The 27,856-nt window shown below is 35.5% G+C and overlaps 4 protein-coding genes across 6 annotated transcripts; 2 read left to right on the forward strand and 2 right to left on the reverse strand.

The window, feature by feature from the left end:
• Positions 1–183: 183 nt before the first annotated feature.
• On the reverse strand, positions 184–14,263 carry LOC117987630 (small subunit processome component 20 homolog). Its single transcript, XM_034974659.2, has 14 exons — positions 14,103–14,263; positions 13,166–13,452; positions 12,370–12,703; positions 10,830–12,056; positions 7,277–10,746; positions 6,807–6,971; positions 5,341–6,388; positions 4,732–4,958; positions 3,872–4,037; positions 3,295–3,477; positions 2,323–2,859; positions 1,762–1,950; positions 1,218–1,472; positions 184–692 (listed from the first exon to the last, which is right to left on the reverse strand). Exons 1-14 carry the CDS (start codon positions 14,145–14,147, stop codon positions 504–506), a joined length of 8,322 nt encoding a protein of 2,773 aa, XP_034830550.1. The 5' UTR covers positions 14,148–14,263; the 3' UTR covers positions 184–503.
• A 256-nt stretch (positions 14,264–14,519) lies between these two features.
• On the forward strand, positions 14,520–18,337 carry tzn (tenzing norgay). The gene is made up of 5 exons (XM_069502595.1): positions 14,520–14,803; positions 15,540–15,768; positions 16,145–16,371; positions 17,158–17,390; positions 17,786–18,337. Exons 1-5 carry the CDS (start codon positions 14,722–14,724, stop codon positions 17,927–17,929), a joined length of 915 nt encoding a protein of 304 aa, XP_069358696.1. The 5' UTR covers positions 14,520–14,721; the 3' UTR covers positions 17,930–18,337.
• Positions 18,338–18,861: 524 nt separating this feature from the next.
• LOC117987658 (uncharacterized) lies at positions 18,862–20,325 on the reverse strand. The gene is made up of 4 exons (XM_034974692.2): positions 20,076–20,325; positions 19,734–19,977; positions 19,182–19,361; positions 18,862–19,045 (listed from the first exon to the last, which is right to left on the reverse strand). The coding sequence occupies exons 1-4, from the start codon at positions 20,225–20,227 to the stop codon at positions 18,965–18,967; spliced, it is 657 nt and encodes a 218-aa protein (XP_034830583.1). The 5' UTR covers positions 20,228–20,325; the 3' UTR covers positions 18,862–18,964.
• Positions 20,326–20,328: 3 nt separating this feature from the next.
• Hs3st-B (Heparan sulfate 3-O sulfotransferase-B) lies at positions 20,329–27,851 on the forward strand. Of its 3 annotated transcripts, XM_069502586.1 has the most exons (7): positions 20,718–20,763; positions 21,103–21,116; positions 22,230–22,438; positions 22,732–22,812; positions 23,042–23,215; positions 25,012–25,237; positions 26,098–27,851. In XM_069502586.1, exons 3-7 carry the CDS (start codon positions 22,335–22,337, stop codon positions 26,332–26,334), a joined length of 822 nt encoding a protein of 273 aa, XP_069358687.1. In that variant the 5' UTR covers positions 20,718–20,763; positions 21,103–21,116; positions 22,230–22,334; the 3' UTR covers positions 26,335–27,851. The 3 variants fall into 3 exon arrangements, with proteins under 3 accessions (XP_069358686.1, XP_034830570.1, XP_069358687.1); XM_069502585.1 differs by lacking the exon at positions 21,103–21,116 and having other exon boundaries at positions 20,329–20,763; XM_034974679.2 differs by having other exon boundaries at positions 20,641–21,116.
• The last annotated feature ends 5 nt before the right edge of the window (positions 27,852–27,856 follow it).

Genomic DNA, 27,856 nt, shown 5'->3' on the forward strand with positions numbered 1-27,856 from the left:
CAACTAAAACTATGCTTTTTACTTTGGCATAAGCAGCGGTGACGCTCCCCTGCCGTCCGTCTCGTTTATATCTCCGCCATGTTATACTAATTTCAACCGTAACCCCAAACCTACATAAAGTTGAGTTTAAGTTAACATAATTTATATGCTCAATACTCAGAATAAATTAAAATAAAAACTATATTTATAATAATTTTTAATCATATTTATTTACAAAACAACATTGTCAATATACCTATGTATAAAACATTTGTAACAATTTATCAGGATCTTACAAGCTAAACCAGGCTACCTAATACCTAATAAATACCTAAATCCGATAAAACCGCTAACAAAAAGTAGCATTTATATACAACCGCCTGAACATTCGGGATCAAAAGGGTTAAATTTCAAACCCAGAGCCGTAAAACCCATTAGGTATTAGAAATAACCTGAACGCGTAAATGCGTGCACGCCACATATATTTTCCTTAAAATCCAAGGATCTGCCCTAGTTATAAATTGTTATTCTTCAGTATCTTTGAACAAGTCCTCTTCAAAATCTATATCCTCTGCTTTTCGTTTCTTAGCTCTGGGCCTCTTGCCGTGCATCATTTCTAGTTTTATTTTCTTAGCTTGTTTCTTCTTTTCTCTCACCTGTAGTTTCCGTTTGGCGGCTTTTTCGGGATTGTTGACCTTCTCTTGTAATAACATCTGAAAAAAGATTTAGGTTATAAAAAGTTTTATTATAATTTACAAGGTATTAAAAAAATGAAGTTTTCCATTATTAAACACGACCACGCCATTAAATTTATAGAAAATAGATCTAAATATTTGATGAAATCGTCTAAACTTCTTGACAAACCTTACCCTCTACTTAGTTTATTAAACTTAATTTATCAATTTCAAACACTTTTTTTTGCCTTTCTCTCTTATCCGTTTGAACTCAGCGGCCATCTTACTAGACTACTACTCAACTTACTATAGTACTTACTACTTATAGACTTTATAGACTTTACTATAGTAGGCATAGTAATGCCTACTCAATTTCCCCTATTTTCCATCTTGGCGTCTTACCTTTTACTTTATTTAATTTTATGATTCCGAAAACTTACCATTTTCCGCTCCGCTCTCTACATTAAGCTTCGTCAGTATTTTAGCGGCTCCCCTATTTTCCTTCCCAACTTCTTGTCAAGTCTCACCTTTGTTAAATTTAATTTATTAATTAAGAAAACTCACCTTTTTCCGTTCCGCTCTCTTGATATTAAGTTTCGTCTGTACTTCAGCGGCCATCTTGCCATACTCTATCTCCCCTATTTTCCTTCTCAGCTTCTTCCCAAGTCTCCCAGCCAACTGTTTGGCGGCGGAAGAAGGCCCGTCGCCGGTGGAAAGTTCTCGAACGATCGCAGGTAGAATGACATCGACTATTCTGTTTATATCAGTGGTATCCAGCGAACTTATTACGTGGAGCCACATTGTGAATATCGCTGTTCTCTGGAAAGTTAATTGAGGGCTTAAATACAAATATTATGAAAGAAAAATTGAAGCCAAATGGTTTAAAAACAGACTATAAACAATTGCATCCTTATTCACTAATTACAAAAAATAGACTGTAAATTGGCGGCTATACAACTATATTTTATGCTTACCAAAAAAAACTCTTAGCAAAATTAATTTACTATCTTAATGTGAATATTTTTCTTTGGGACAGTTGGGAGGGTTTGATTGGATAAAAAAACAATCTACGCGGATGGAGTCAAGATTAAAAGCTTGTATTACTTACAATAAACATAGAGTTTGGAGCTTTAGCAACCTCTACATTGATAGCTTTCCTCAATTTGAACAATATCCATCGAATATTGACTTTTGCATTTCTGTCTTCATCCCTATCTTCAGTCTGTAATTTGTTTGAAAGAGCAAAGCACGGTATAGCGTGTACTAGCTTCAAAATTTGGAATAGAACGGCAGTAACCTGTAAGTGCAAGTGCAGTTACAATTAAAGTTAAACTACGAACGATCCGGCTTGAAGGACCAAAAATAATGTTTGTTTAATCAACGAAAATTTGACTGAAATGGAAGCAACCTAACCAGAATATGGTAGTTTTATTAAGCCCATAACCTTAGTAAGTTTCTACGCGGCGTCATACAGGAACGCTTAATCGCTTGGCGCGTCGGCTTTGCAGGTAGGGTGGTAAGTAATCCACGGCCGAAGCGTTATATCAGACAAGATCTGAGCTGACATTCTGGAGTCAGCTTTTATTAGTCCCACAGGAAAATGGGAATAAAAATGGAACGGAATGGAATGAGACGGAGACAATAAAACATTTAGTGACTAAGTACAAACCTGGTCAGCCATATCTTTCGTCACATTTGGTGTGTACTGCGCACACAAATCCAAAATTAGACTCCTCAAAGAGTTTTCGGTATCATAATAAATAAAACCTCGATCACTGTCCTTTTCTTTCACATTTAATTCTTCGATATTAACTTGAGAGATAATTGTTCCTAAAATTTTCGCAGAACGTAACCTGACCCAAGCATGAGGGTATGCCAATAATACTTGACATTGCTGCGCCAGTTCATCATAATCGCTAACGAATTTCTTATTTTTCAAACTATCCAAGCAATGTATAGTGATTTTATCTATTAAATTCAATATCTGTATTAAACTATGGTCTTTTTCTTTCTGTTGCTCTTCGTCAGTCTTATCTCCGTGCTCGAGCTGTATTTTAACGAATCTACCCTCAGCTATGTCGTTATTGAGTAAGAGAATTTTTCCGCTGACTAAAGATAATATGTTGTTTAGACGGTTCTGGAATTCTTCTTGTTCGACGTTGACGAAACGTATGCTTAGCTGGGCTGCTAGTTCGAAATGAACGGGCTGGAAAAATTAAGTAGAATAACATTTAATTTAATAAGTATTAAAAATAATCCTGATCAAGTTTTTTATTATTAGACAGCCGATATCTCGAAACATGATGACAATTTTGGGACAGTAAAACAAAATCTTGAGACAACCGTTTATCATGATAAAAGTCCTATAGTTAAAGAGATACAAATCATTTCAGGACTTGTCAAGCATCTATTATAAATTGCGAAAAGTTTTGTGACACTACTCTGAAGATCTCATGATGTTTCAGATTAGATTAGATTGTACATATTATACTTATAATAAAACCTTTTCAGAGTACTGGTGCTAATAGCTAAATAACATAAATTCAGGCGTCAGTAGGGTCACCTCTTTCACAATGTTGCCTGCCGAATAGGGCAGCAGTACCTAGGGCAATTAGTCGGGGATTTGGCACCAATAGCTTACCTGTGTGTCGTTAAAGAAAGCAAGCACCAAATCAAACAGTTTGTTCCTCTCGAGAAGCGGGAATTTCTTCAACATAGCCTCTATACAGTTGGCCGCAGCTTCTCTGCATTCTGGTGCACTGTCGTTTATCATACATGCACCGAGTGATAGGAACAGATAGTCCCCGTGATTTTTCAACTGAGCCTAAAATTAAGGGAATCTGATTATTATTTATTGTTAATCTATTCTTAAATGTTAATTAAATCTTAATTGTCATTCAAGTGTATTAAAAAGTTTTTGATGCTGTGTTGGAATGTCAACAAAGTTTGTAAAAAAAGCCATAAAGTATCCTAATCCTAATATCCTAATAATATTATAAATGTGAAAGTGTAGATGTTTAGATGTTTGTTACTCAATCACGCAAAAACGGCTGATCGGATTTGGATGAAATTTGGAATAGAGATAGATTATACGAAAATCAAAGAGTTCCCGCGGGATTTTGATAAAGTAAATCCACGCGGACGGAGTCGCGGGCATCAGCTAGTAAATAAATAAAAATAAAACCAATCTTGGGAATGGTGATTAGATTGTTACTTACAACATTGAGCTTATTGATGATCATATCGAGGAACTTCAAGGACGATTCTCTTCCATGCTGCAGTTCATAGTTGAGCTGAGTCACGAAAAACTGTATGTGCTTCCCGAGCTGTTTGCCGGGCGAGTAGTGCGTGAGATAGCTCACGAATATCGCGCGAGCTTCGTCTCTGCATACGAAAAAATGTTTTCATACGCCAATGTTTAAAATGTTACAGTTCTTGCAATTCACGTAGGCGAGTGGCTCATGCTTGTGTTTAAGTCGTATCGGTATAAGTAATGTACACTGAATGTGTGCGTTTGTGAACTCTTGCTCGCGACTGATTGGTCCGACATGCATGCACACTTACGCAATGCCCGTGTATCCGACATAAGCACAAGTAAAGTCCACTCGCCTTCGTGAATTGCAAGAACTGTACTAATAGACATGCGTTTTTGGCATCTGTCAGTTACATACAAAATAATATTGTATGCCCTCTCGCACATGATATCTGACAACGTTATCTCTCGTTGGCTCTACAATAGTCTTTATTTCTCTTCCGAGCTAGGCAGCAATGTTCCGCTACATTGCTGCCGCGACATTGCTGCCTAGCTCGGAATGTAATGTCATATAAGCTTATAGAGATTGTATGGGGACTAGTAGTGCCGCGACAGGACTGTGACAGCTGGTGACAGCACTGTTGCGGCAGCGCTGCTGCGTGCAGCGTGGTTCGGAATCATACCTTTATCGTTACTTAAGGCATTCTTTATCCATACTAATTCATGATTAAGCGACTCTGAGTGCGGCTGTGAGAAACACTTCGAGCGAAAAAACGAAGAATCTTCATAACAAATATTGGCTCAAACTTAAAAAAAAATTGTTACCTTGATCTCGCTGATTCACTAAGAATGCAAATCCTAGAAACTTTCTCCATAACTTCGTGTAATTCCGGGGAAACTAATTTAGCGTCCAGTATAGCTTTGAGCAAGGAGAACGAGTTGGCTTGCTTCTCATCGTTCTGACAATCTTCCTCGGCGTAAAGGAGGAGCGTCTTCAATTGGTCTGCCTCTAAATTGTAGTACCTAACATTCCGTACTAATACTGTTACCGCCTGAAAAATAGTTTTGAAAGAGTTTGAATTTTTCTTATACACAAATGGATTATGAATTAAGCAGTCAATGATATCAAAATAAGTCTAATTTTTCACGTGGTTGCTTTAATTATTTTAGTACATATTTTTCGTGACATAACTTAAATATAATATGACGTCATACAAAATCCAACATGGCGGATGTAAACAAGACCAATGAAAAATATAAAAAAATCAGACAAATACAACCCTCAATCAATCCAAAAATGTTGCGACATAAATAAACTCTCGTTCTGTATGATTGTGATGGTAACTTATGATATTAGTAGTTAGTTTTAGTTTTTAACTAGATCATAATTTAATTTTTGAAAATTTTGGTGATTGGGTAGTAATTAACAATTACCTTAAACGCATTCCTCACTAGATGATAATTATCATTCTGTGTGCTGATCTCAAAAGTTGCATATTTATGCAGTATAGAAAATATAGTCTTAACAATGTCCTTAACCATTTCTTCCAAAGAAGGTGTACTAATTCTAACAGTCCACAGTGTAGCAATACATTTAAGAGCTACCGTCGATACTTTGATATGGTCGCTTTTTAAGGCATCTACCAAAAGCGGTATAATAGGGTCTACAAATGCTTTGCAATCCATCCTTGGAACCTTTTCTCTTTTAAGAATAACATACAAAATGTTCAAACTGAATTCTACTAACACATGAGCATTCGTTTTTGAAGATGTTTTAACATTTTTGGCTTGAGATTCTTTATTACGTTTCGGCGTTTCTGGTATTATAAAACAATCTGGTTTCGCTCGTAATATTTTCTCTCTTTGCGCTTCGGTTAGTTCTCGTTTCGGGGCGGTCAAAACAAATTCTGGGATACTCTCTGAAGCCAAACCGTGAAGAAACACAAATAAATCTTCTATAGCAATGAATTTATTTGTAACTAATCCACTTGATATGTGCATTAATGCTTCCTGAATCTTGAGAACGATTTTCTTGGAATGATGTTTTTGTAAAACCTCTTTGAAAGGCAAAAGAAGATTTATCAAACATTTCTCAGTTATATTCTGTGCTACTATCATTAATGTCACATAACTTTTCTTGCTTGGTTTCGCTTCAGGCGTTTTATAGTGAAGTTTATCTACTTCTTTCTCCTCGGATAATGAACCAAACAGATCATTTGCACAAACATTGAGTATGTAATGAAGGTTTTCGTTAATTTCCCCAGATTTAAAATCGGATTTCAAAGCATCTAACACTGTATGAATTGTGGCAACTAAAACATGAACTTGGAAACCTCTGGTAAGTAGAATAGTTAAATGCTCCAGTAAGATGCCTAAATATGATGTGCCAACTGTCAACATAATTTTTTTGACAATATCTCTCGCTGCACTTCTAATTTGTTTCAACGGTGATTTTAAAAATGAGCATAGTTTGATGATAATGCTGAAATATAAAAGAAAGTTGAAAGGCTAAGTACTAAAACGCAGCTTAATATTTATTAAGGGCAACTTAACAACATTAGGCAACAAAAGTATACTTGTATAAATGACGGATATTTAACATTTATACTTTTCAAAGTAGGAAGTGACTAAGATTTAAAATGTACTTAATAAAATTTAAGGTCTTTCAGTATTTTGATTAAGCGTTTCGGCTCCGGAATTCTCAGGGAACTATTAGGTAGTCACTAGTCACATAATAATTCTATCAAATAAGTACGAAATTTTGGCGAGTTTACAAAACTATTATTTCTGTATAAGTTTTACACAGAATTGCAAAATAACCACTATTTGGTATCATGACCTAAATAATTATCATTTGATTTTCAGCGCTGTTTGAGTGTAGTAATTTCCGAGTCACTTACCCTGGAAGCTGATGTTTTAATATATCTCCGGGCAATCTTTGAAGAAGTTTAACCAGCGCCAATGCTATGGGCACCCTTAACATGTCTTCCTCTAATCTCGCTACGCTTGTGGGACGACGGTTCAGTTTATGAGATCCTTCGTGTTCTGTTAGTTTTCCTATCGACCTTAAAATAATATTAAACAAGTACATTTACAAATAAATTTTGATACTAACATTGTTAACAATTACAGGACAATAATTATGACTAGGATCTGATATCATAATCAGATGCTGACAAAACATAGCTAAGAATTAATCCGAAATAACCAGCTTTGAAACAAAAAAATCACATTGGAAATTGAAATGATGATTTGTGTCCTTGCATTTTTTATGTATATCATTGACACGCATTATATAACTCAGTCAATAATCAAAGTGTCGCCTAAAGCCAAAAAAACTTATTATTTTGGGATTCAAAAATGGACTTACCTATTTAGCTGCGGCAGCAATCCAGAGGACAAAGATTTGATGATCCTATTAGCCACAGATGGAGACACACTTGTGATTCTTTCATAAGCTGGTAGATCAGCTACTTCTTTACTTGTCTGTTCTTCCACTACATCTTCAGCTGCCAACAATTCATTTTCCATTTCTTGAATTTGCTCCTCATTCTTTACTTTATTACTTATATCTTCTGGTTCTTCTTCGGAATCATCAGCCGAATCTGGATTATCTGTTTTAGTATCAACTGATTTCTCATCATTTTTCTCTTTTTTAGCAACATTTTTCTTTTCTTTCCTAATATTAGCAGTCAATAATTTCGGCAACTCAATATTTTTCGCTTTCGAAAAGTCAAAATGAAACGCATCCAAAATACCGATAAGTATGCGCGTCAGTTGTTTTTGGTGCTCAGAGGTATATCGTAATTTGTTTAAATACAGTTTAAGTATCACTTCATAATGATACCACGGCAGCAATCGACAACATGTAGAAATTACTTCTATACAAGCATCAATTAAGGTGTTTTTGTCAGAGTATTTATCATCGCAGATATAAATCGTCGCTAAAGGTAGTATGAAATTCGTGAGAGTTCTGGGCGTCGGACATTTTGTCATTTTCCTGGCTACTTTAGAAAACTTTAGCAGTGCTCTGACTCGTCTGTGAAGTTGAAGATGGCAAGAGTTATCGAAAAAGTCTACCTCTCTATCTTCTTTATTAGCTAGAGGCGCTAAATCAGATAACACTACGTCCGCATCACTACATTCTCTAACTAATTCTCCCAGCAACATGATACTTTCATTTCTTAGTAAGTCATTTTTACTATCTCTTATTCCTGTGGATATTAAAGAAAGAACGGTATCCCGAACTAGAAATTGCCCATCAGGAGTTGATCTATATTTTAGAAGTAATCTGGGCAAAATCTTTTTTAAACATAGTCCTGCACTGTCACGTAAGCCTATATCTTTTTCAGTGCGTATGAAGTAGAAACAGTTATTAACGATTAGAATCGCTAAGTCAACGTCGATTTCATCGGCATCCAACATTTGGTATATCAATTTATATGCGTCCAATCGACGATCAAAATCTGGTTGTTCGATCCATCTTTTGTTAAAAGCATTCATTTCAGCTATCACATGCGCTAATTTTCTTAATACCTCTTTATTTTTTTTAGCATTCTCAGCTATAGAGGACAATAATTTAATCAAAAGTTTTCTAACTTCAACTGGCCCCACTTTGTTGAACAAAACAGCTACATTTTTAACATAGTGTTGGGGATTTGTGCTATGGCCTAGTAAATTTATTATGGTGTGGACTGCATGTTCCATATTTTCTTCTGCCATATTCATACAAACTTTTTTAACCAATATTGGTAATAAGAGATTAAGTAAATCATCACACATCTCTGGAGTCGTGACCATTTCTGTTACTCTCGATAAGATCAGAAGATCCCTTCTATTAACAGTGTTAGATTTCGCTGAGTTAGCAATTCTTCTCTTCATTACTTCTAAAATACTTGGCAGATGTGGAATTAAGATCTTACTTCCGAAATTAATGTCGTTCCGATCATTCGCACTTATTTCTAGAGTACAATATGACTCTATTTTAGGAGTATCTTTTTCCTCTTCATCTTCTATCAGAGTTAAGAGCTTTTCAATCATATCCAAAATCATATTGACTACTCCTGAAGTAGTTTTAGGAGCTAATAAAAGTTTAAATATTGCTGGTAAGGCACTCACAGAATTGTCTTCTTCGGAACATGTTATAAGTAAAGCATAGTATCTTGGGTTCTGACACCAAATATTGAACAACTTTAGTAACGCTGTTGGAGAATGAATACCTTCAATGTGTAATCGAGTAACAAGTGGGAATATTAAGGTTTGGAATATCACGAATAACTCATCTTTGCTCCACTCATATTTTTCAAAATGATCGAATAATTTCGCTAAAATATTGATAGCCAGTACTCTTATATTTTTTATTGCCTTGACATAACCGACATGGACTTTTTCAATTTGCACCAGAACACTAGCCAAGTTACAACAGACAGCATAAAATATTTTAAAAAACTGAGAAAGCAATTCAGCTCCCATATAACCTCCAAAATATTCTCGTACAACATCGAACAAGTTTAGAATACTGTGTAGTTTTCCTGCACTTGTAACAGACTTGAGATTTACGTTGTTAAAGATTTCTGTATATAACTCTTTTGGTTCCATTGCCATAAAATCTTGTACATATGAAAATGCCATTTGAATGAACATTTTCTGTTCATTTTCATTGCAACCACTCAAATATCTCATAACTAGGGATCTTCTTGCCTGGCCTCCTCCCTTTTTATCAGCACCTAATTTCGATGTCATTTTGCCATATAAAACGCGTAATACTATAGGAATGACATGTTCTCTGTGCTCAGGCTGTATGGTTTGCGAATCCTCAGTTATTTTAAACTGAGTAAGTTCATCTTTAAATTTATTTTCATCAACTAAATTGTGTAAGTTCGCTTTGTATGGAGTAACACTTTTATTCTTATAATTTAGTACACAATCTAAAGCATACTTTTGTAGACCAGGATTCTTATTTTTTAAGAAATCCATATAAAGTTCCCAGAATACAGGTTCTTTGTGAAGAGCTCTCGGATTTTTAAATTGTGACAAAACTTGCATGATATTTATGAGTGTTTTGAATATCATTTTGCCTGAAACTGAATCTTTTGGGGTGTCCTCTTCAGGGATTTCTTCAATAAGTTCTTCTATAACTTCAGCAGGTTTTTCTTGTGTGTTTTCTATTTCCATTTGTGCTTTGTTATGTGCTTCAATGTCTACTTTAAGTGCACTACCAGTGTCATTCCTTCGATACTCTTCCTCTATGAACTTCAGGAAAAGAACGACAACATCTCTATTTTTTGCTTCACACACTTGAATGCAGTTTGTCATTGTTTTCAAAATTAAGTTTCTATAATTATGTACATCTGGTCTTTCAGCTATGCTTGTATACTCTATATAAAGGTCCTTCAAAATCTTACTGTCGGTTTCTATATCATCTTCAAATATAAATATCTTTAGATCATTCTTTGCATTAGCGAAAGAGGATTCCAGTGCTTTATAAAATGTTGGCCAAAAGTCGTCAGCATTGAGAGCATTGCCGTAACCCGCAATAAATTCGACTACAGGTTCCCAAAGAAGTTTGAAATTCACGTACAAAATTCCTAACATATAATTTAGAGCATAGAGATGAAAATCAGTGTCTTTTGCTAGTTCATACTGGATGGTGTTAAAAGCCATCTTTTGGAGTAGATTTAACTGTAATCTATATTCTTGTATAGAGGGTGATATTGATTCAACTGTGAAACATTTACTGAAAACTGAAAATCTCTCAGTTTCACCACCAACTTGTACAGTTTTATTGAGCTCCTCGACGTTTTCAAATAATTTGTAGATATGAGTCGTTAATAGTCGTACCTATAAAATAAGAATATTTTTAAAATATTAAACCACACAATATTTTTTTTATAAAGAAAAAATCCATTAAAAAGAATACTTACAATATGAAAAGGTGAGGACACATTTGGTGTTAGATAAGAATCTACTAATGACAAGAATGGGTAAGTCAAGCCATTTTCATGTTCATATGCAGTTAAATATAAATCAAGGAGATTCAATGCCACAATATAATTTGGATCTGCAGCACATGGCAATATTATTGGTAGCAAAGTTTCTATATCACATATAGCTTTTAATCTTGAACAGCTTGATATATGAATAGCACATTCTAAAGAGTTAGCTAGCAAGAACATAATTTTTCTTGCACACTTTGATAGAGGAGTAACATCACAGTGGAAAATGCTTTCATTTACTTCTCCTTCAAGATTATAACTAGTTAAGATCTTTAAAAATTTCGATACAAGCTCACTTAGTTTCTTAATACAAAAATCAACATCAAGTTTTTCAACATGTGGCAAACAAAAGAGCAAATTCATCAATTTATTTGGACCTTCTACGATGTCCTCTAAATCAGTATTGAGAACATTTTCAACATGTTCCATTAATTTGGGAAGGTCTTTACCGAAATCTATAGGGTATTTCACCCATTCGAATAATTTTAAACCGCTTTTTGATAAGGGTGACTTTGTAAGGCAGATTTTAGACAATGTTGTCATCGCATCACTATCAAAATCAGACTGGATTACAAATTTAATAAATGCAGGAAGAATGTGCATATCAAATTGTGAATAATGAATGACATTTTGCACGAAATTTATTAAAATGTTTGGATATGGCAAAGGTAGAAGTACTTTGACTATGATGCCAGCATGTTCTTGAGATAAAGAAATATTCTTTGAAAGTAGCATAAGAGCACCAATCTGCGAGCAAACTTCCAATACTGTTTCTGATGATTGCTCACAAATTATTCTTACTAATAGCAATGCAAACTGTGGGGGATTTGTTAAATACTTTCCATGCTGATGTTCAACAACTTGTCCAGCCAATCTCAAAATGTACTCGAGCCCTTTATTATTCTCATCCTCTTTTAATATTTCTTCCGTATATGTTTGGATACTTTTCCAGAATATACTAAACTCTTTAGCAGATATAGCTTGTAAGCAGTCTTCGAATGTCTGCGTTAGGACTTTGAATAAGATTTGTTGATGTTCTTTTTTTTCTTTAAGATGTTGCAATAAGACTGGCAGGGTGCTTTCTATGCAACTGTGAAATTTATTACTAACACCTCTTACTATTTCAAATATCAGATGTCCACAGCCTGTTATTGCCTAAAAATATATAGATTATAGAAGTTAAATTCAATTTTATAGTTTTAGATGTGAATCTAAATATGTAAAAGGACAAGGTGACTGACTGACTGATCGTTCGACACACGGCTGAAACTACTGGACGGATCGGGCTGAAATTTGGCATGCAGATAGCTATTATGATGTAGGCATCCGCTAAGAAAGGATTTTTAAAAATTCATTGCCTAAGGGGGTGAAATAGGGGTTGTAAAATTTGTGTAGTCCACGCAGACGAAGTCAAGAGCATAAGCTAGTTATAAATAGTGTTAACTTTTGTTTCAGATATTATACTTACATTATCATTGGTTTGCAGATAATTTAAAACAAGCTCAATAAATTTCTTTTTGTCTCTTATATCTCTTGCAACAAATGCAAAACTTTCGGCTGCAAAGTTATTAATATACTGTGGATGTGCATCACTTAATAACGGAATAATCCTTGTCAAAACAACTCCAATATCTTTTTTCAAAAAAGGTTTCAATGTCTTGAATAAAAAGGCAAGACATACTAAAGTCCACTCTAATCTTTCTGCATCTTTTGTGTTCAACAAATCTATTAGAATATCTAGAAATTTGGGAAAATGTGGATAAAAATCTATTCTTAAATCTTTTGCTAGAGACACCAGAATTCTGTAACAAAAAGTACAATGTTTTAATACACTTAACTACATTATTAATGCCTGAATAATATATTTTTTGGAGATTAGATTCTAACCTGTGTAAGTTTTGGTTTTTAAAAAATCTTAAGATAAAAAGTAACCTATATCCAGGATACAAACTTATCTCTACCTATAAAAGCTCCTTAAAAATACATATATATTAGATAAACAAAAAAAACTATCTCTGTACCAAATATTTGTTGTTTGTAATCATTGGTTAAAAGGATGGGTGTGAAAAGGTAACAGACAGGCAGAGACAGACACACTTTTACATTTAGTATATTACTATGGATGACAAATTTTTGATGGGATTTTTGATAGACCTAATGATATCCTTTACTTAATAATAAAGGTCAAGATGTTTAAAAACCTTAAATTAAAGAGTAAGTTCATAAAGCCTGTATTAAAAGAAAATTAAAGTGGTTATACATACTCTAACAATGGTTGCAGACACAACTGATCTTCCAGCTTTAAATACTTTTCCAATAATTGTAAAACCTCATCCTTCTTGTGTATCAGCTGTGGCACAGTCACTATGCCATAGACTTCTTTTTTAAATTTCTTAAAATTCTCTGTCAAGTTGAGGCCATGCCATTTCTGGAGCGCCAGGTGAAAGTGACTTTCGTTTTCATTTGGCTGATTTGCATAAACATGCTCAATGTGGTATAGTGCTGCATGTCGGATGTCGATTGCATTTATACGTTCAGCAAAGGAAACAAACTGAAATCAAAAGGTTTTTGATATTATTTCTTCTTATCATAATGTGGTTAACTCTGCTGTACACAGTCTCTAATCTATACATATATATGAAAGGAAAAGCTGACTGACTGATCTATCAACGCACAGCTTAAACTACTGGACAGATTGTGCTGAAATAGGATTTTTGAAAATTCAACCCCTAAGGGGGTAAAATAGGCATTTGAAATTTGTGTAGTCCACGCACACAAAGTCACGGGCATAGGCTAGTTAAAACTAAATTGATAATCTAGTGCTACTTTCCACATTAAAGATCCGGAGTGCGGGGGAGTGGAGCTACTTTTTAGCCCGGAAAATTAAAGTGCCCACGGGATTTCGAAAAACCTAAATCAACGCGGACGAAGCCGTGGACATAATAATATGTTATAGAGAAATACGTCAAACATTATGCGTTACTGCAAGTTGATAGTGAAAATTCAACGCAGCAACTTTCGAAAGAAAAATGTACCGATTACAAGTTAAATTAAGGTTTTTGGCTGCATACGACGATTAATCATAGAACCACACAAATAATACCGATAGTTGGCTGCGAAAAACCTATCCGTTACTTTATAAATTAGCCATAGATTAATTGAAATTAGCATTAGGTGCAGCTAACTTAGAAAAGTACTCACACGAAATGTGTTCGTCGTTTTGTGCTTTACGGGTTTACTTTTCATGATTAATTATTATTGACACGTACTTTCAATATTAATAATTAAAGTAAAGTACGTAATTTATGAAGAATTCGCATATTTTCTACAATCTTTACCGGACCACACACAAATCACGAACTTGAAGAACATAAACACGTGTGTTTGACATATGTAATATGTTTGACATTTGACATAGTGATTTAAATGACAGTAACATTTTTTTCATTTTCCGACAAGTCACCACTTGCCAGGTTAAAATAGTTAAATTCTAGTGTAATGGTGCTTATACATGGTGCACGAAGTCTACGCAGGACATCGCGGGAACAACACTAGCATCGTGACGCTAGAAGCCTCTAGGCTTCAGGCTAGGACCCAGAGCCCAAAATAATTATAAGTTTGAACTTGTTGATTGATTTTGATTTTCTCTTCTCTGTGAATTTTATTTGTATTTTCCTCAGGTATTCTGGTATTTTCATAGCAAGATAACACTTATTTCTGTTTAGTAGCAAGGATTTGTAGTATTCTGGCGAAGGATTATTTAAATCACTCTTCAACATTTAGATAAAAGAGTGAGAAATTGATTTTCCCCGGCTGTTCAATGCTGCAGTCGATGTTTGCAAGGTTTGTGAATTCCTTGCCATTGGGGCTATCGCAGCGTATCACAAAGTTTTACTTTCAGGGTAAGTAATCTTTTATCAAGTTAACGTAGGTACTTGATAAAAGATAATAAATACGTAATTTTTTTTTGTAATGTAAACATGCAATATAGCTGCCCCGGCGAACTTCGTACCGCTTATCAGTCGATTCTTTTTCAGGAATTTTTAAATTTTTCTCTCCGTAAGAACCATCCTCGTACTTCAAGCAATATTATAAAAAAAGAATTAGCAAAATCGGTTCAGCTGTTCTCGAGATTTGCGATCAGCAACACATTCAGCGATTCATTTTTATATGTAGAGATATACATAATAATATACTATAATAGGTACTATATTATTATTCTATTCTTTACAAAAGTTTGCAATGTAATGCTCAGCTTGATGTATTGCCATACTTCACAACAGTTATGAAACTTCTAACAAAACCTTGAGGCTTAACCTATACTGGCACACATCAAAATATTTAGGTAGGCTATGAAGGTTATTCATCCAAGCTATGAAGCGACTAGGTATGTGACATGGGCTGTTCACACTTTGTCGTCGCTGCAGCGACGACAAAGTGTTTTACATAATATATTTTTAAATCTTAGTTTTCACGACCCTCAAATACCTAATAATATATATTTAGACAGAACTCAATTCAGGATCAAACTGAGGACTCACTCACTCCAGTACACTTTGCTAACGCTCAAATCTGAGTTGTTACATTACAAGCGATTGCTCCTGGTCAGTTAACACCTTTAAATATTTCTGTTTACAGCTTTAGTTTGGAACCAACGAGGTTCACACAGTTCACAAGAGCACTTTGAGTATAAGACAATGGATGTAAAAATATTGCCAGCTCTGAAAGACAATTACATGTACCTGATTGTGGATAAAGCAACCAAGGAGGCAGCTATCGTGGATCCCGTGGAACCTAAGACTGTATTACAGGCTGTCAAAGATAATGGAGTCAACTTGACTACCGTGCTAACTACGCATCATCATTGGTAATACTTTTTTCCCAAAACCTGGTAGTGTATTGTAAAGTAACTTAAGGCAACCAAGGCGGCAGCTATCAAAAATCCTGTGGAATCTAAGACTGTATTACAGGCTGTCAAAGATAATGGAGTCAAGTTGACTACTGTGCTAACTACACATCATCATTGGTAATATTTTTCCCAAAACTTGGTAGTGTATTTAATTGTAAAGTAACTTAAGACAACCAAGGAGAATCCTGTGGAGTCTAAGACTGTTTTACAGGTTTTAAAAAGGTTATGATAATGGAGTCAAGTTGACTATTGTACTACATACAACTACAAGTAGAGGTCTACAAGGAACTAGGTAGCAGGATAATTAATATCTAAAATTATTTACTGTCTACAGGGATCATGCAGGTGGCAATGATGAGTTAGTGAAAATGCACCCAGGTTTAGAAGTGTATGGTGGAGACGACCGCATAGGGGCACTCACTACAAAGGTCCAGCACAACACAAAGTTTAACATTGGCCAACTGAATGTCCAATGTTTGTACACACCTTGCCACACTTCTGGACATATCTGTTACTTTATTACTACACCACATGAGGGGAATGATTCAGCTGTATTTACAGGTATGTACTCAGTTAATTTTTAACAGTTTGAGGTTTATCCATACAATTTTTTTTAAAATTAAATTATGTCTAACCTAACCAAGAAAATGTTGCACGGTACAAAAACTCCTTAAAAGGTAGATACAATAAATGTTGAAACCTGATGGAGTGCTTTCACATCCATATGAAAACCTGTGTTACGGGCAGGTAGGTATACTAATATTATAAACGTGAAAGCATGCTTATCTGTTATCTCTGCCTGTCCCATCTGTTTATATATAAGTCCCGCAAATTGCTATTGCGCTGGAACCACGTTCCATTAACCTCAAAATGACGTCATTTGACTATATTTAAGTAAAAATATACCATCAGCTCGAAACTTCAGTCTAGTGCTGACGTCACTAAAATGGGGGCGTCCTTCAATCACGTCGCAACGGTGCAACGGAGTGACGTGATTTTTTGCCTGAGATATAAAGACTTGGACAAAGAAGTGACATAGGCTACTTTTTATCCCGAATAATCTAAGAGTTCCCCGGGATTTTTGAAAAACCTAATTCGAAACAAAGCTATCCAGTTGTTCACTTCAGTACCAAATTTGTTACCTCTAAGTATTCAAAGAGCTTCAATAGCTCAACAGGTAAAGGAGTGGACTGATAACCGAAAGGTCGACGGTTCAAACCTCGCCCGTTGCACTATTGTCGTACCAACTGCTAACACAAGCTTGACGCTTAGTTGGAGAGGAAAGGAGAATATTAGTTATTTAACATGGCTAATATTCTTTTTTTTTAATTCTATTGTACATTTCAGGAGACACACTCTTCCTTGGTGGATGTGGAAGATTTTTTGAAGGCACAGCGGAACAAATGCACAAAGCACTAATCGAGATCCTCGGTAACCTGCCAGATCAAACCAAGGTGTTCTGTGGTCATGAATACACCTTGTCAAATCTGAAGTTTGCAGCTCATGTGGAACCAGAAAACGACGAGGTCAAGAAGAAAATACAGTGGTCAGAAAGTCGGAGGGAGGAAAAAAAGCCTACGGTATTTATAATTTTCTAATAGTTATTTTCATAATATTTTCAGTTGTTTTCATTAAATAACTCATCCCATGACTGTTTGAGGCCTATTTTAACGATTATAAAGCATAATTTCAGCGCGTGTCTGTCTATTGTGATGGTTAACAGTGGAGTCTTAGGCTAAAATTTTTACACACACTTTGTCGTTGCTCAGACAGTTTGAGTTAAAACGAGACAGATTTATGTGAGAAATATAGCTCTGTCTCGTTTTAACTATGTCATAAGTATAAGCAAAGTCAGAGTGCACTCTATAGATCTCACCCTTAGTAATAGTTTCGGGTACAGAACCCTAATGAGCTAGAATTAAGCAAATACGGACTTAAAGAAAAAATTATACATGTATGCAAACGCTTTTTACAGGTCCCTTCAACAATATCCGAAGAGAAACTCTACAATCCATTCATGCGGGTGACCGAGCCATCCGTTATGAAGCACGCAAAGAAAAACGAAGCGATAGAAACCATGAGGGCCATTAGACTCGAGAAAGACAATTTTAAAGGATAAAAATACTATGAAAAAACCAGTCAAATGTGTGTCGGACTCACACACGAAGGGAAGAAACAAGAAACACAAGAAATAACACTTTTTAATTTTCATGGCGGCCATTTTGAAATTTTTAATATTGATTGTTTTAGTGGCAAGAGAAATACACACATTCTGTGAAAATTTCAACTACTTTTCATGAGATTCAGCCCACTGACAGACAGAGACGGGCGGCCGGACGGACGGACAATCTTAGTAATTTTCCAGTCCAATTGGCACCCTTCGGGTACGAAACCCTAAAAACTAAATTATATCCAGCAATGCATTTGCAAAAAACTTAAACTATCCATTTTTTACTATTTAAATTGTTGACTGCCTATTTTTATGTTATTTGGATGTATATTGTTAATAAACATTTGTTTTACTTAACATCTATTTTTAAAAATATGATCAATATTTAATTCTTATGATATTGAAAGAGTATTTTGAAATTGCTGATTATGAACATTACCTCTTGGTTCAGGAATACTCTACCTCATGCAGTAAACAAAAGTTATGCTGGCTATTCTCAGTAGAACTTGCAACCAGTCTGAAATATCTGCGAACCCGGCTTAATGACGTCATGCAACGTGCTTGCGTTGACAAAGGTACTGGCAGTGATACTGGTAGAACGTAGTGTTTACATACTCTTTGGGTACTGGATAGGCGAAAATAGGTGAGCTGCGGGCAAGTGCGAGGAAGCGCATTCCAGCGAGGTGCACAGATATAGGTTGTATTTTTCGAAATTGAACTGGTAGTAGTCTTGATGTAAATAATGTAAGTTGGAGTTGTCTAACGAAAATTCGAATCTTAAAATATAAAAAATTCGCTGACAATATGCTAAGCTGTAAGCTGGTTGTAAGTATGGATGAGGTTGTAATTTTCACGATGCATCAGTAATAAAACAATAAAAATATAATAAGTACTTACGTTTAATAATTTCTATATTATATTAACTTAGTATTAAAGCTAGGGATCACAAAAGAATTAACTGGTACCATCCAAGGACTGTGAATGTCATTGTTCCTTCTTTATATTGTATGCTGTCAATTCTTCTGCATATTTTTCTTTTGACCTTTCAAACATTGCAACGTAAACCTGAGAACAAAATATAGTGTTAGTAAGATTTTCTTTAACAAAATCCAATTTTAGGAGGATTTCCACTGTAAAGCAAAAGCTACATTTTAAGTAAGTATATTCATTCAAAATAAGTTTAAAAAGTTTATTGTCATACCCTTTTTTCTTCATTAGTAAGTGCTCGCCATCGGGATGCCAACTGTCGTGTAACTTCCTGTTTGGTTGGTTCTGAGCCCATCTCTGTAGCCGTTTCTGCTACGACAATAGGCCTTTGCTCTTGGCAGAATTGGAAAAATGCATTGCAGGGTTTCTTAGGGGCATTTGGATCTCTTTCAGGCTAAAATAAAACATGACTAGATGAAATAATGTAACTAATATGATATAAAAAATTAATACATATTATGTATTAATCAGCTAGTTTGTCTTCTTATATATACAAATATGTAAAAGTAACAAGAGTACTAGTTAACAACATATTGCCAGTATGACTAACAAACTCTTATTAGAGGTCATATAATCTAAATGAAATTGCTGTTGTTGCTGTGTTTTCTGCAAGATATGCTGTTTAAAGCATAAATTACTTTGAAATCAGACCAGACCAGACACTCTTAGAGTAGATTAATTAAGTCACAGTGTTCTAAATATTCTTGAATCTTGTAGTATACCCAGGTTTAAATACTACAACAACCTTGGAAATATAAAATCTTACTTTATCTGCTTTACTTTTCCTCTTTGGCGCAGTTTTTTTAGCACCACCAGCATTTTGTTTGTCTGTTTGTTTACCACCTGACTGTGTCTTGGCGCCCTTTTGAGGAGGTTTCACGATAACCTCTTGTTTAACCTCCACATCGACTGCAGTTGATCTAAACGCGTCTCCATGTTTGTCCAGCCTCTCTATCAACAACTTTATATCCTTTTTATAACGCCTAGTTATTTTCTTCACTTCATGTATTCTGAAACGAAATTAACACCACTATCGCCCGATAACAATTACACATCAAATTAAGCCACATAATCTCTCAATAGCGTTATAAACAAGAAATAAACACACCTATTCACAATACGTTCGTTGTCTTGCTGTAGAACTTCACATCTTTCTAAAAGCAACTGGTATTTTCGCCTGTATATTTCTTCTTCTGATGGTAAACTAACCATATCATCCGAGTCGTCAGAAATATTCGAGTTGAGTTGTTGGACTGTCATTTTAATTTATTTCACGGCTTCGAAGTTCAACGCGACCAATTTTCTTTTTATTTGTCGATGTCGATTGTCGGCTGTCATTTTTGTTTTTGTGGGAATATTTTTGCTTGTTATGTTGGTAGCAAAGATCGGATGCACGTGTACAAAATGCTTTTAACTTCCCGAATGTAAAAATAATATTAAAATAAACTATCATTATAATATTTTTATCAAACTTAATAATTTAAGCATAAATAGTTAGTTATATATAAATTCTTTCCATCGTATATTTTATAGCAAAAGTTGTAAAACATAGGTAATCTATCCCGTGGTGTATCCAAATGAAAAGGCAATGTACGACAAAAGGTGTATTTCCGGAAAATGACAAAAATGCGCGCGCAACTGCAGAATATTCCTCTATTTATATTTGGCGCGAACCAAAGGAATGTGGAGCTGCTCCCAGATATTGTTTTCGCATTTCCTCCCGTTCTCCCCAGTCCTCTGTCCCCGTGTTCGAACTTCGAACGCGGTTGCGCAGTGCGTTTACTGATGCAGATCAGGTGTGCACTGTGCAGTAAATTTTCTTAAAATTAACCGCGTGGTGCTCGTGTTGATAATGTGTTATTTTTTTGTTATTTCCCAAACGATTATAAGAATGGCTGTTAGTGTAAATAATTTTGTGTAAAAGCAACAGTTAAGTATCTTATAATTAATTGCTGAACATGGTGAATACTTAACATAAAATAAAACATTTTATTAAATAGAAAATTGAATTCTATACAAATGAATTCCAAAAATAGCAATGAAATGGATTCCGGCTTTTTCGAAACGAACTATGTTTACATATTTCATATTATTATTTCTATTATATTTATTTTATGTTTTGAATACTTGTTTAGTTGACGAAAGAAAGGTTAGTACCCGTACAGTATATTTAATTAAGTAATTATTTATTAATCTAGTTAGTGTGAATCACAAATGCCTGAATAGCGTCCCGGTTTTTACTACTCATGATAAGAATAAATATAGTTTTCCTTAATAAAATAGGAAAATGATATCAATAACGTACCTAATAACCAGCTGACTATAAAATAAAATTATTGCTGCCACTTTATGCTGCATTAAAAAATAATTGTCATATTATCCGAATACAGTTGGTATTCACGGAAATTGTGCTCAACAAATTTTGATGAAACTTTTACTTTACGGCCTCTTTTTCTATTGTGTCCACAATATAATGTTATAAATGCGAAAGTGTGTGTCTGTCTGCTGGCCTTTCACGGCCCATCCGTTCAACCGATTTTGACGAAATTTGGTACAGAGATAACTTGGATCCCGGAAAATAAGGCTAGTTTTTATCCCGGAAAATCAAAGAGTTCCCACGGGATTTTTGAAAATCCACGCGGACGTAGTCGTGGGCATCATCTAGTCTAATCATATAAAACGAAAAGGTGACTGACTGACTGATTGATCTATCAACGCACAGCTCAAACTACCGGACGGATGATGCTGAAATTTGGCATGCAGATAGCTATTATAACGTAGACATGCGCTAAGAAAGAATTTTTGGAAATTCAACCCCTAAGAGGGTAAAATAGGGGTTTGAAATTTGTGTACTTAGACAACACGAACAAAGTCGCGGGGTTAGGCTAGTACAAAATAAAGCGAATAAAATGTGTACAATGTATTGCTATCGTAAGATATACCTCATCATCATGATGAACCCATCGCCGGCTCACTACAGATCACGGGTCTCCTATCAGAGTGGGAAGGGTTTTGGCCATAGTCTACTACGCTGGCCATGTACGGATTGGTAGACTTCACACACCTTTGAGAACTCTCAGGTATGCAGGTTTCCTCACGATGTTTTCCTTCACCGTTAAAGCAGGTGATATTTAATTAATTAAAACACATAACTCCGAAAAGTTAGAGGTGTATTGCGCCCGGGATCGAACTCCCGACCTCCGATTAGAAGGCCTATAAGATATACCTAAGTTTCTATATTAATAATAAGTATAAATTTCAGTTTTCCTTCAAATATTTTTCACTAAAGCATCACGTGTCCAACTATAAGAGCGTAAGTCGTCGATTTGCTGCGTTATTGGGCTACAGCTTCAACGGCCATACATACATGAGACTACAAAAACCAAACCACGTGCCAACGAAGAGACTGCCCGATGCATTGATTATAGGGGTTAAGAAATGCGGTACGAGGGCGCTTTTGGAGTTTCTAAGGTATATATTCCGGAATAGAAAAGCAATTATTGTGCTCTTGCTTTTAGGGGTTTTCGGCGTGGAATTTCTGATATTAGATCAGTTAAAGAACTTGCTTTTTTGGGTTCCGTACCTCAAAAGGAAATCCGGACATCCGGAATCTGTCCGGAGGCCGGACAGCTCGTGAAGTTCCAGCGAAAAGAACAAGAAAGAGGGTAGTTTGCTACTGCCTTTGACAGCTCAAACTTCATCTCTCGTAGCACCGCAGTCTATCTACATTAAAATATGTTTTCATGACGGAAATGGTATTTCAGGTTACATCCGGACGTAAGGGCCGCTGGATCAGAAGTACATTTTTTTGACAAGTTCTACCATAAAGGCTTCGAATGGTACAGGTACACATTTTCGTAAATATTTCTTGAACAGCAAGAGCTCAGTAAATTAAAGGAGGAAGAAAAACATTTATTAACATCATTGTACTTTACTTATCACACAACATTAGGTATATTAATAATATGAGTGACTAATGAGTTACCTACCCACTAGTACAACTACCTACAAAAGCATTGGTACAGCGCTGATTTTCAGCCGGAACCCCAGACTTACGTGAATTTGTATTTTTAGGGACAAAATGCCACCAACACTCGAGGGGCAGATAACGATGGAAAAAACTCCATCTTACTGGGTGACGAGGTCTGCACCGAGGCGGGTCTATGCTATGAACCCTTCAGTGAAGGTGCTAGTAGTGGTCCGTGATCCAGTCACCAGGGCTATAAGCGACTACACTCAATCTGCGAGGTTCGTTCCCCTTAAATATCTTTTTGGAAAATCTAAGTCATTCTCTAAATACTGGCAGCACATTGGCAGTTTTGCTGGTGCTGCACATGGTTATACGGTTGGTGGTAATCATATAACATCAGTTTTTTATATATTTATTCAGATACATGTTAGCCCTTGACTGCATTCTCGCCTGGTGGTAAGTTATGATGCAATCTAAGATGGAAGCGGGCTAACCTGGAAGGGGTATAGCATGGTTTTTATTAAACTCATGCCCCTTTGGTTTCTACACGGCATCGTGCCGGAACGCTAAATCGCTTTGTCGTTAGGGTGGTAACTATAGCCACGGCCAAAGCCTCTCCCCAGACCAGACCAGAAATTTAGAAATTATGAAATTCCAAACCCCTGCCAGGGACCTCCCACTAAACATAAAACTGGCGTTTTCTCACTAGGAAGGTATTTATGTGAAAAAAATATTGTGCAAATCGGTTCAGAAACCTCGAATAAATTGGGGCCCCTAATACATACATTAAAAAATAGGGTTGAATTAAGAGCCACCTCGTTTTTGGAAGTCGGTTAAAAAGTACTTAATCTTGAAATTGGTACACGAAATTCTACTCTCGCAGGTAGGTAATAAGGTCAAAGGTTTACACTCTCGGCTCTGCCAATGAATTGTGTAAGCTTAACCCATTTTTAGCGAAAAACTCATTCAGTGGCTTGAATAACAATACCTCAAGAACTCTTTCTTTTACGTGGCAAATGAATGTGCCATTGTTGTATTCACAATCAAAATATGGTGATTTTTGTCTGCAAGACTACCGTAAGATTATTTAAATCGTGGTACTGTGAGGTATTTACCTAAATAAGTACCTGAATACTTACCTACGATATTTTAAGGGTCAAGACGAAGTACGAAGATAACCAAAAGACAATCTGTCGTGCCTCATATTAGACCTACCTTCTCACCTAGTCTTGTGTTCAAGAAAAACTGTTGTAAAAGAGGCTACAAATCTGGCATTGCAAAAAGCACACAGTATTTTAGGTACCTTCATTTATTAAGCAAATCATTGAAAGACACCCGGCTCACTACTAGGTATAGCACCGGGCTCGCAACTAATCTAAAGCCGGCGTTCACCAGAACAGTCGTTCAACTAAGTATTTTAGTTTACAGCAAAAGACCAGAACAGAATGGTCGTTCAACCAAGTACTAGGGTCATTCATTAAGTAAAGAGACAAATGGCTATAGCTCAAAAACGGTTTAAATTGTTCTGAATGACATTGTGAACAGTTCCAACACTTACTTGAACTTCCTCAGCTATCATTTCAACAGTAATTTTTCTGTTATCACGAATAAGTCCGTCAACCCTGTTAAGTTTTATTATATCAAATCCTCGATTCCAACGAGGGATCAGAAACTTCCACTGGACGTCCACATCGGGGTTCATCACCTACACTTGTTCAGCCACTTTTAAACAGTACCCACTTGTGAAAATTCGCACGGTTCATAGGTACTACTTTTACCGTACTGTATCAACATTCTAGAAAAAATTTCACTTGGTTTTACACATTCTGCAACTAAAAATCTAATGACTGAGCGCTGCTCTTCTAAGGTGCAATCTTCTAGTGGACTTGCTATGGTGAACTAAAAATTTTGAGGTTATATTGACATAAAATGATGAAATAAATAGCTGATCAGAGCATATCCCAAGGTTGCTAACTAACACCTCTGAAAAGATTGTACACATTCATTGAATAGTTTTAAAATTATAGAATTTGTCTCTTTACTTATTGAATGACCCTCGTATTTTTGATTACAGCAAAAGACCCAGTCTTCCAAGGTTCGAAGACTTGGCTCTAGTCAACAGCACAGTGAACTGGGGCGGGGTGTGGTCGATAGTGGACTCATCGTGGCCTCCCGTCAGACTTGGCATCTATGCACGGCCGTTACGACGCTGGTTGCGACGGTTCCCAAGATCCAGACTCTTGCTGATCAGCGGGGAGCGATTGGTCGTGGACCCTGCTTTTGAGATGGCTAGAGTTCAGGTGCGTAAAATTTCACGGAAAAATGAAAATACTGCCACACACAAACACACTGTCAAGGGTCACTGGTAGAGATCACTCATAGAGATAAGTGCTTCCCTGTCCGCTTTTACTCTCTTGTTCTCTATAAATAAAAAAATAATAATAAAAAATAAAAATAAAAATAATAATAATAGTTTTTGATACAAATAAAAAAAAATAGGAAATTTTCGAGTCTTGGATCGGCTTCAGGAACGGAGTCAGACGAACAAATTAGGTTATTATTGAATAATGTGATAATTTTATCATAATATTATCATCTCCCAATAAGATGGTTGGTCGAAGACACGCATCTCCGCTTCAGTAAAAATAATCATCATCATGATCAACCCATCGCCGGCTCACTACAGAGCACGGGTCTCCTCGCAGAGTGAGAAGGGTTTTGGTCATAGTCTACCACGCTGGTCATGTGCGGATTGGTAGACTTCACACACCTTTGAGAACATTATGGAGAACTCTCAGGCATGCAGGTTTTCCTTCACCATTAAAGCGAGTGATGTTTAATTTCTTAAAACGCACAAAACTCCGAAAAGTTAGAGGTGCGTGCCCCGGATCGAACCCCTAACCTCCGACTAGAAGGTGGAGTGGACGTCCACGTACCCACTAGGCTATCACAGTAAAAATAATACTCTTAGGTTATTCACTAAAATTGCACCAAATTCTAGAGATAATGAATTTATAACTATATCTCATTTATTCGTTTAATAAACCAGTAAAAATATTCCAGTGCTGGACTGGGATGCTATTGGACGGATCATTTTAGTGCAGTACTTAGAAGTCGTGTGTAAGTATTCTAACGGTAAATCATTGTCATCCTTTTTCAGGATTTCCTCGGTCTCAAACTCGTGATAACAGAAAAACATTTCTATTTCAATTCAACGAAGGGCTTCCCATGTCTTCTGAAGTCGGAAAGTCGGCCCACACCACACTGTCTCGGAAAAACTAAAGGCAGAAACCATCCATACATTGATCCCGTGGCTATAGAGAGGTTGAGAGAATTTTACAGGCCATACAATGAAAAATTTTACGAACTCTCGGGTACAAATTTTGAATGGCCCTAACAATTATTAACAAAAGTATTGTAACTACTTACCTACTTTAAATAGGTAGTAGTTTAAAATAAAAAAAAACCTAATAAACCTTTTAAAAGTGTATTTGCTAACTTAATTTTGACAGTTTTTATTTAATCCTAAGTAGGGAAGAAATACCTACTGTGGATCACGCAAATATACTTCTTAGATGTAATTACTTTCTATATAGATGGGATCACGAGAATTCAATTTGACATTTTTTTTTTAATTTTTATTCAGATACAAGTTAGCCCTTGACTGCTATCTCACCTGGTGGTAAGTGATGATGCAGTCTAAGATGGTAGCGGGCTAACCTGGAAGGGGTATAACAGTTTTTTATTAAACCCATACCCCCGTTGGTTTCTACACGGCATCGACACGACATAATATTATAATCATGATAATCTTTGATAATATTTTGGAGTATTTTGGATTTTGGTATAATCTGAGTTCTGACCATGTTCTGACCTTGAATCTGACGGATGCAGATGTCAGTAACACCAACATTGATATAAAAAAAATTACATTTGATATTGATTATAGCGCCAAAGTTTCAACGATTAAAAAGGAAAAATACATAACTACTTAATTATAAAGAAATACGTACTTACATAGGTTGTAAGTATTTGAATTAAACATTGGTTGTGCATATTAACGATTAGCTCATAAGAAAGGATGATTATTTAATAAATATTACTTACTTTTAAAAATATTATTTGTCGCGCTAGCCTTAGAAATTCTTTGTACCAAACCAAACGTCAAAATTGGTTTAACTGATGGGCCGTGAAAAACTAGTAGGAAGACAGACAGACAAACTTTCGCATTTATAATATTAATATTACTATAAATATAAATTTTACTTATGTAGTTATAATTCGTATTTATCATAAATAAGTAGCTACAGTAGGCGGCAAGAAATATTGTAAATTGACCTTTAGAATGAGATTTCGTTTCGGGTTTGTGTTTGTAGAGCGTTGTCTCTGTCACTCCTACCTTTGTGGCTTTTTGTCGGGCTCAACGACAGAGGCAACGCTCGCGCTCTACGAAACCGCTCTCTTTGTAAAGGTCGATGTCCTGCCGGGTACAGTATAATTTTATTAAAATTATGTGAAATACATGCATTTTCTCATGGTGAACGATCTTTTGCAAATTATTAAGTTTTGTCCGTAACTTCTGAAAATATATTCAAAAGAAACTCCTCCGTTTTTGAAGTCACTTATTAATATTATTCTTTTGAATTTTTAAAGGAGTTTAGTAAACCGGTATTTTGTATAGGACCAGACCAAAATAATAATAAAGTCGCTTTTGCAGTCAAAAGGTATTTAACGTCTCAAAGTTTAAACAAGATTGTATTAGATAATAATTATTGTAAACTTTAGTAATAAGTATGCACTGTGCCATCCGTCAATCACATACCAATAGTTGCTTTAGAAAAGCTTTAAAAATATAATTAACTATGTTAACTGTAATTAAAAGTAAGAATATAAATAAAAAGACTTTACATAATATGATA

This window comes from Maniola hyperantus, chromosome 13 (assembly GCF_902806685.2).
Source record: "Maniola hyperantus chromosome 13, iAphHyp1.2, whole genome shotgun sequence".
Classification (NCBI taxonomy): domain Eukaryota; kingdom Metazoa; phylum Arthropoda; class Insecta; order Lepidoptera; family Nymphalidae; genus Maniola; species Maniola hyperantus.

What these genes read in the sequence shown, in the direction of transcription:
- LOC117987630 (XM_034974659.2), bottom strand. Translation starts at nt 14,147, where the DNA reads ATGAAAAGTAAACCCGTAAAGCACAAAACGACGAACACATTTCGT. An exon ending in ATCTGCAAACCAATGATAAT is followed by an intron (nt 12,057 to 12,369) that starts GTAAGTATAATA and finishes ATATATTTTTAG; the next exon opens with GCAATAACAGGCTGTGGACA. An exon ending in TCATCAATAAGCTCAATGTT is followed by an intron (nt 3,478 to 3,871) that starts GTAAGTAACAAT and finishes CCTTAATTTTAG; the next exon opens with GCTCAGTTGAAAAATCACGG.
- tzn (XM_069502595.1), top strand. Translation starts at nt 14,722, where the DNA reads ATGCTGCAGTCGATGTTTGCAAGGTTTGTGAATTCCTTGCCATTGGGG. An exon ending in CACAAAGTTTTACTTTCAGG is followed by an intron (nt 14,804 to 15,539) that starts GTAAGTAATCTT and finishes TTCTGTTTACAG; the next exon opens with CTTTAGTTTGGAACCAACGA. An exon ending in GGGAGGAAAAAAAGCCTACG is followed by an intron (nt 17,391 to 17,785) that starts GTATTTATAATT and finishes CGCTTTTTACAG; the next exon opens with GTCCCTTCAACAATATCCGA.
- LOC117987658 (XM_034974692.2), bottom strand. Translation starts at nt 20,227, where the DNA reads ATGACAGTCCAACAACTCAACTCGAATATTTCTGACGACTCGGATGAT. An exon ending in AACGAACGTATTGTGAATAG is followed by an intron (nt 19,978 to 20,075) that starts GTGTGTTTATTT and finishes ATTTCGTTTCAG; the next exon opens with AATACATGAAGTGAAGAAAA. An exon ending in GGAAAAGTAAAGCAGATAAA is followed by an intron (nt 19,362 to 19,733) that starts GTAAGATTTTAT and finishes GTTTTATTTTAG; the next exon opens with CCTGAAAGAGATCCAAATGC.
- Hs3st-B (XM_069502585.1), top strand. Translation starts at nt 20,545, where the DNA reads ATGAAAAGGCAATGTACGACAAAAGGTGTATTTCCGGAAAATGACAAA. An exon ending in GACTACACTCAATCTGCGAG is followed by an intron (nt 23,216 to 25,011) that starts GTTCGTTCCCCT and finishes TTTTGATTACAG; the next exon opens with CAAAAGACCCAGTCTTCCAA. An exon ending in TTGAGATGGCTAGAGTTCAG is followed by an intron (nt 25,238 to 26,097) that starts GTGCGTAAAATT and finishes ATCCTTTTTCAG; the next exon opens with GATTTCCTCGGTCTCAAACT.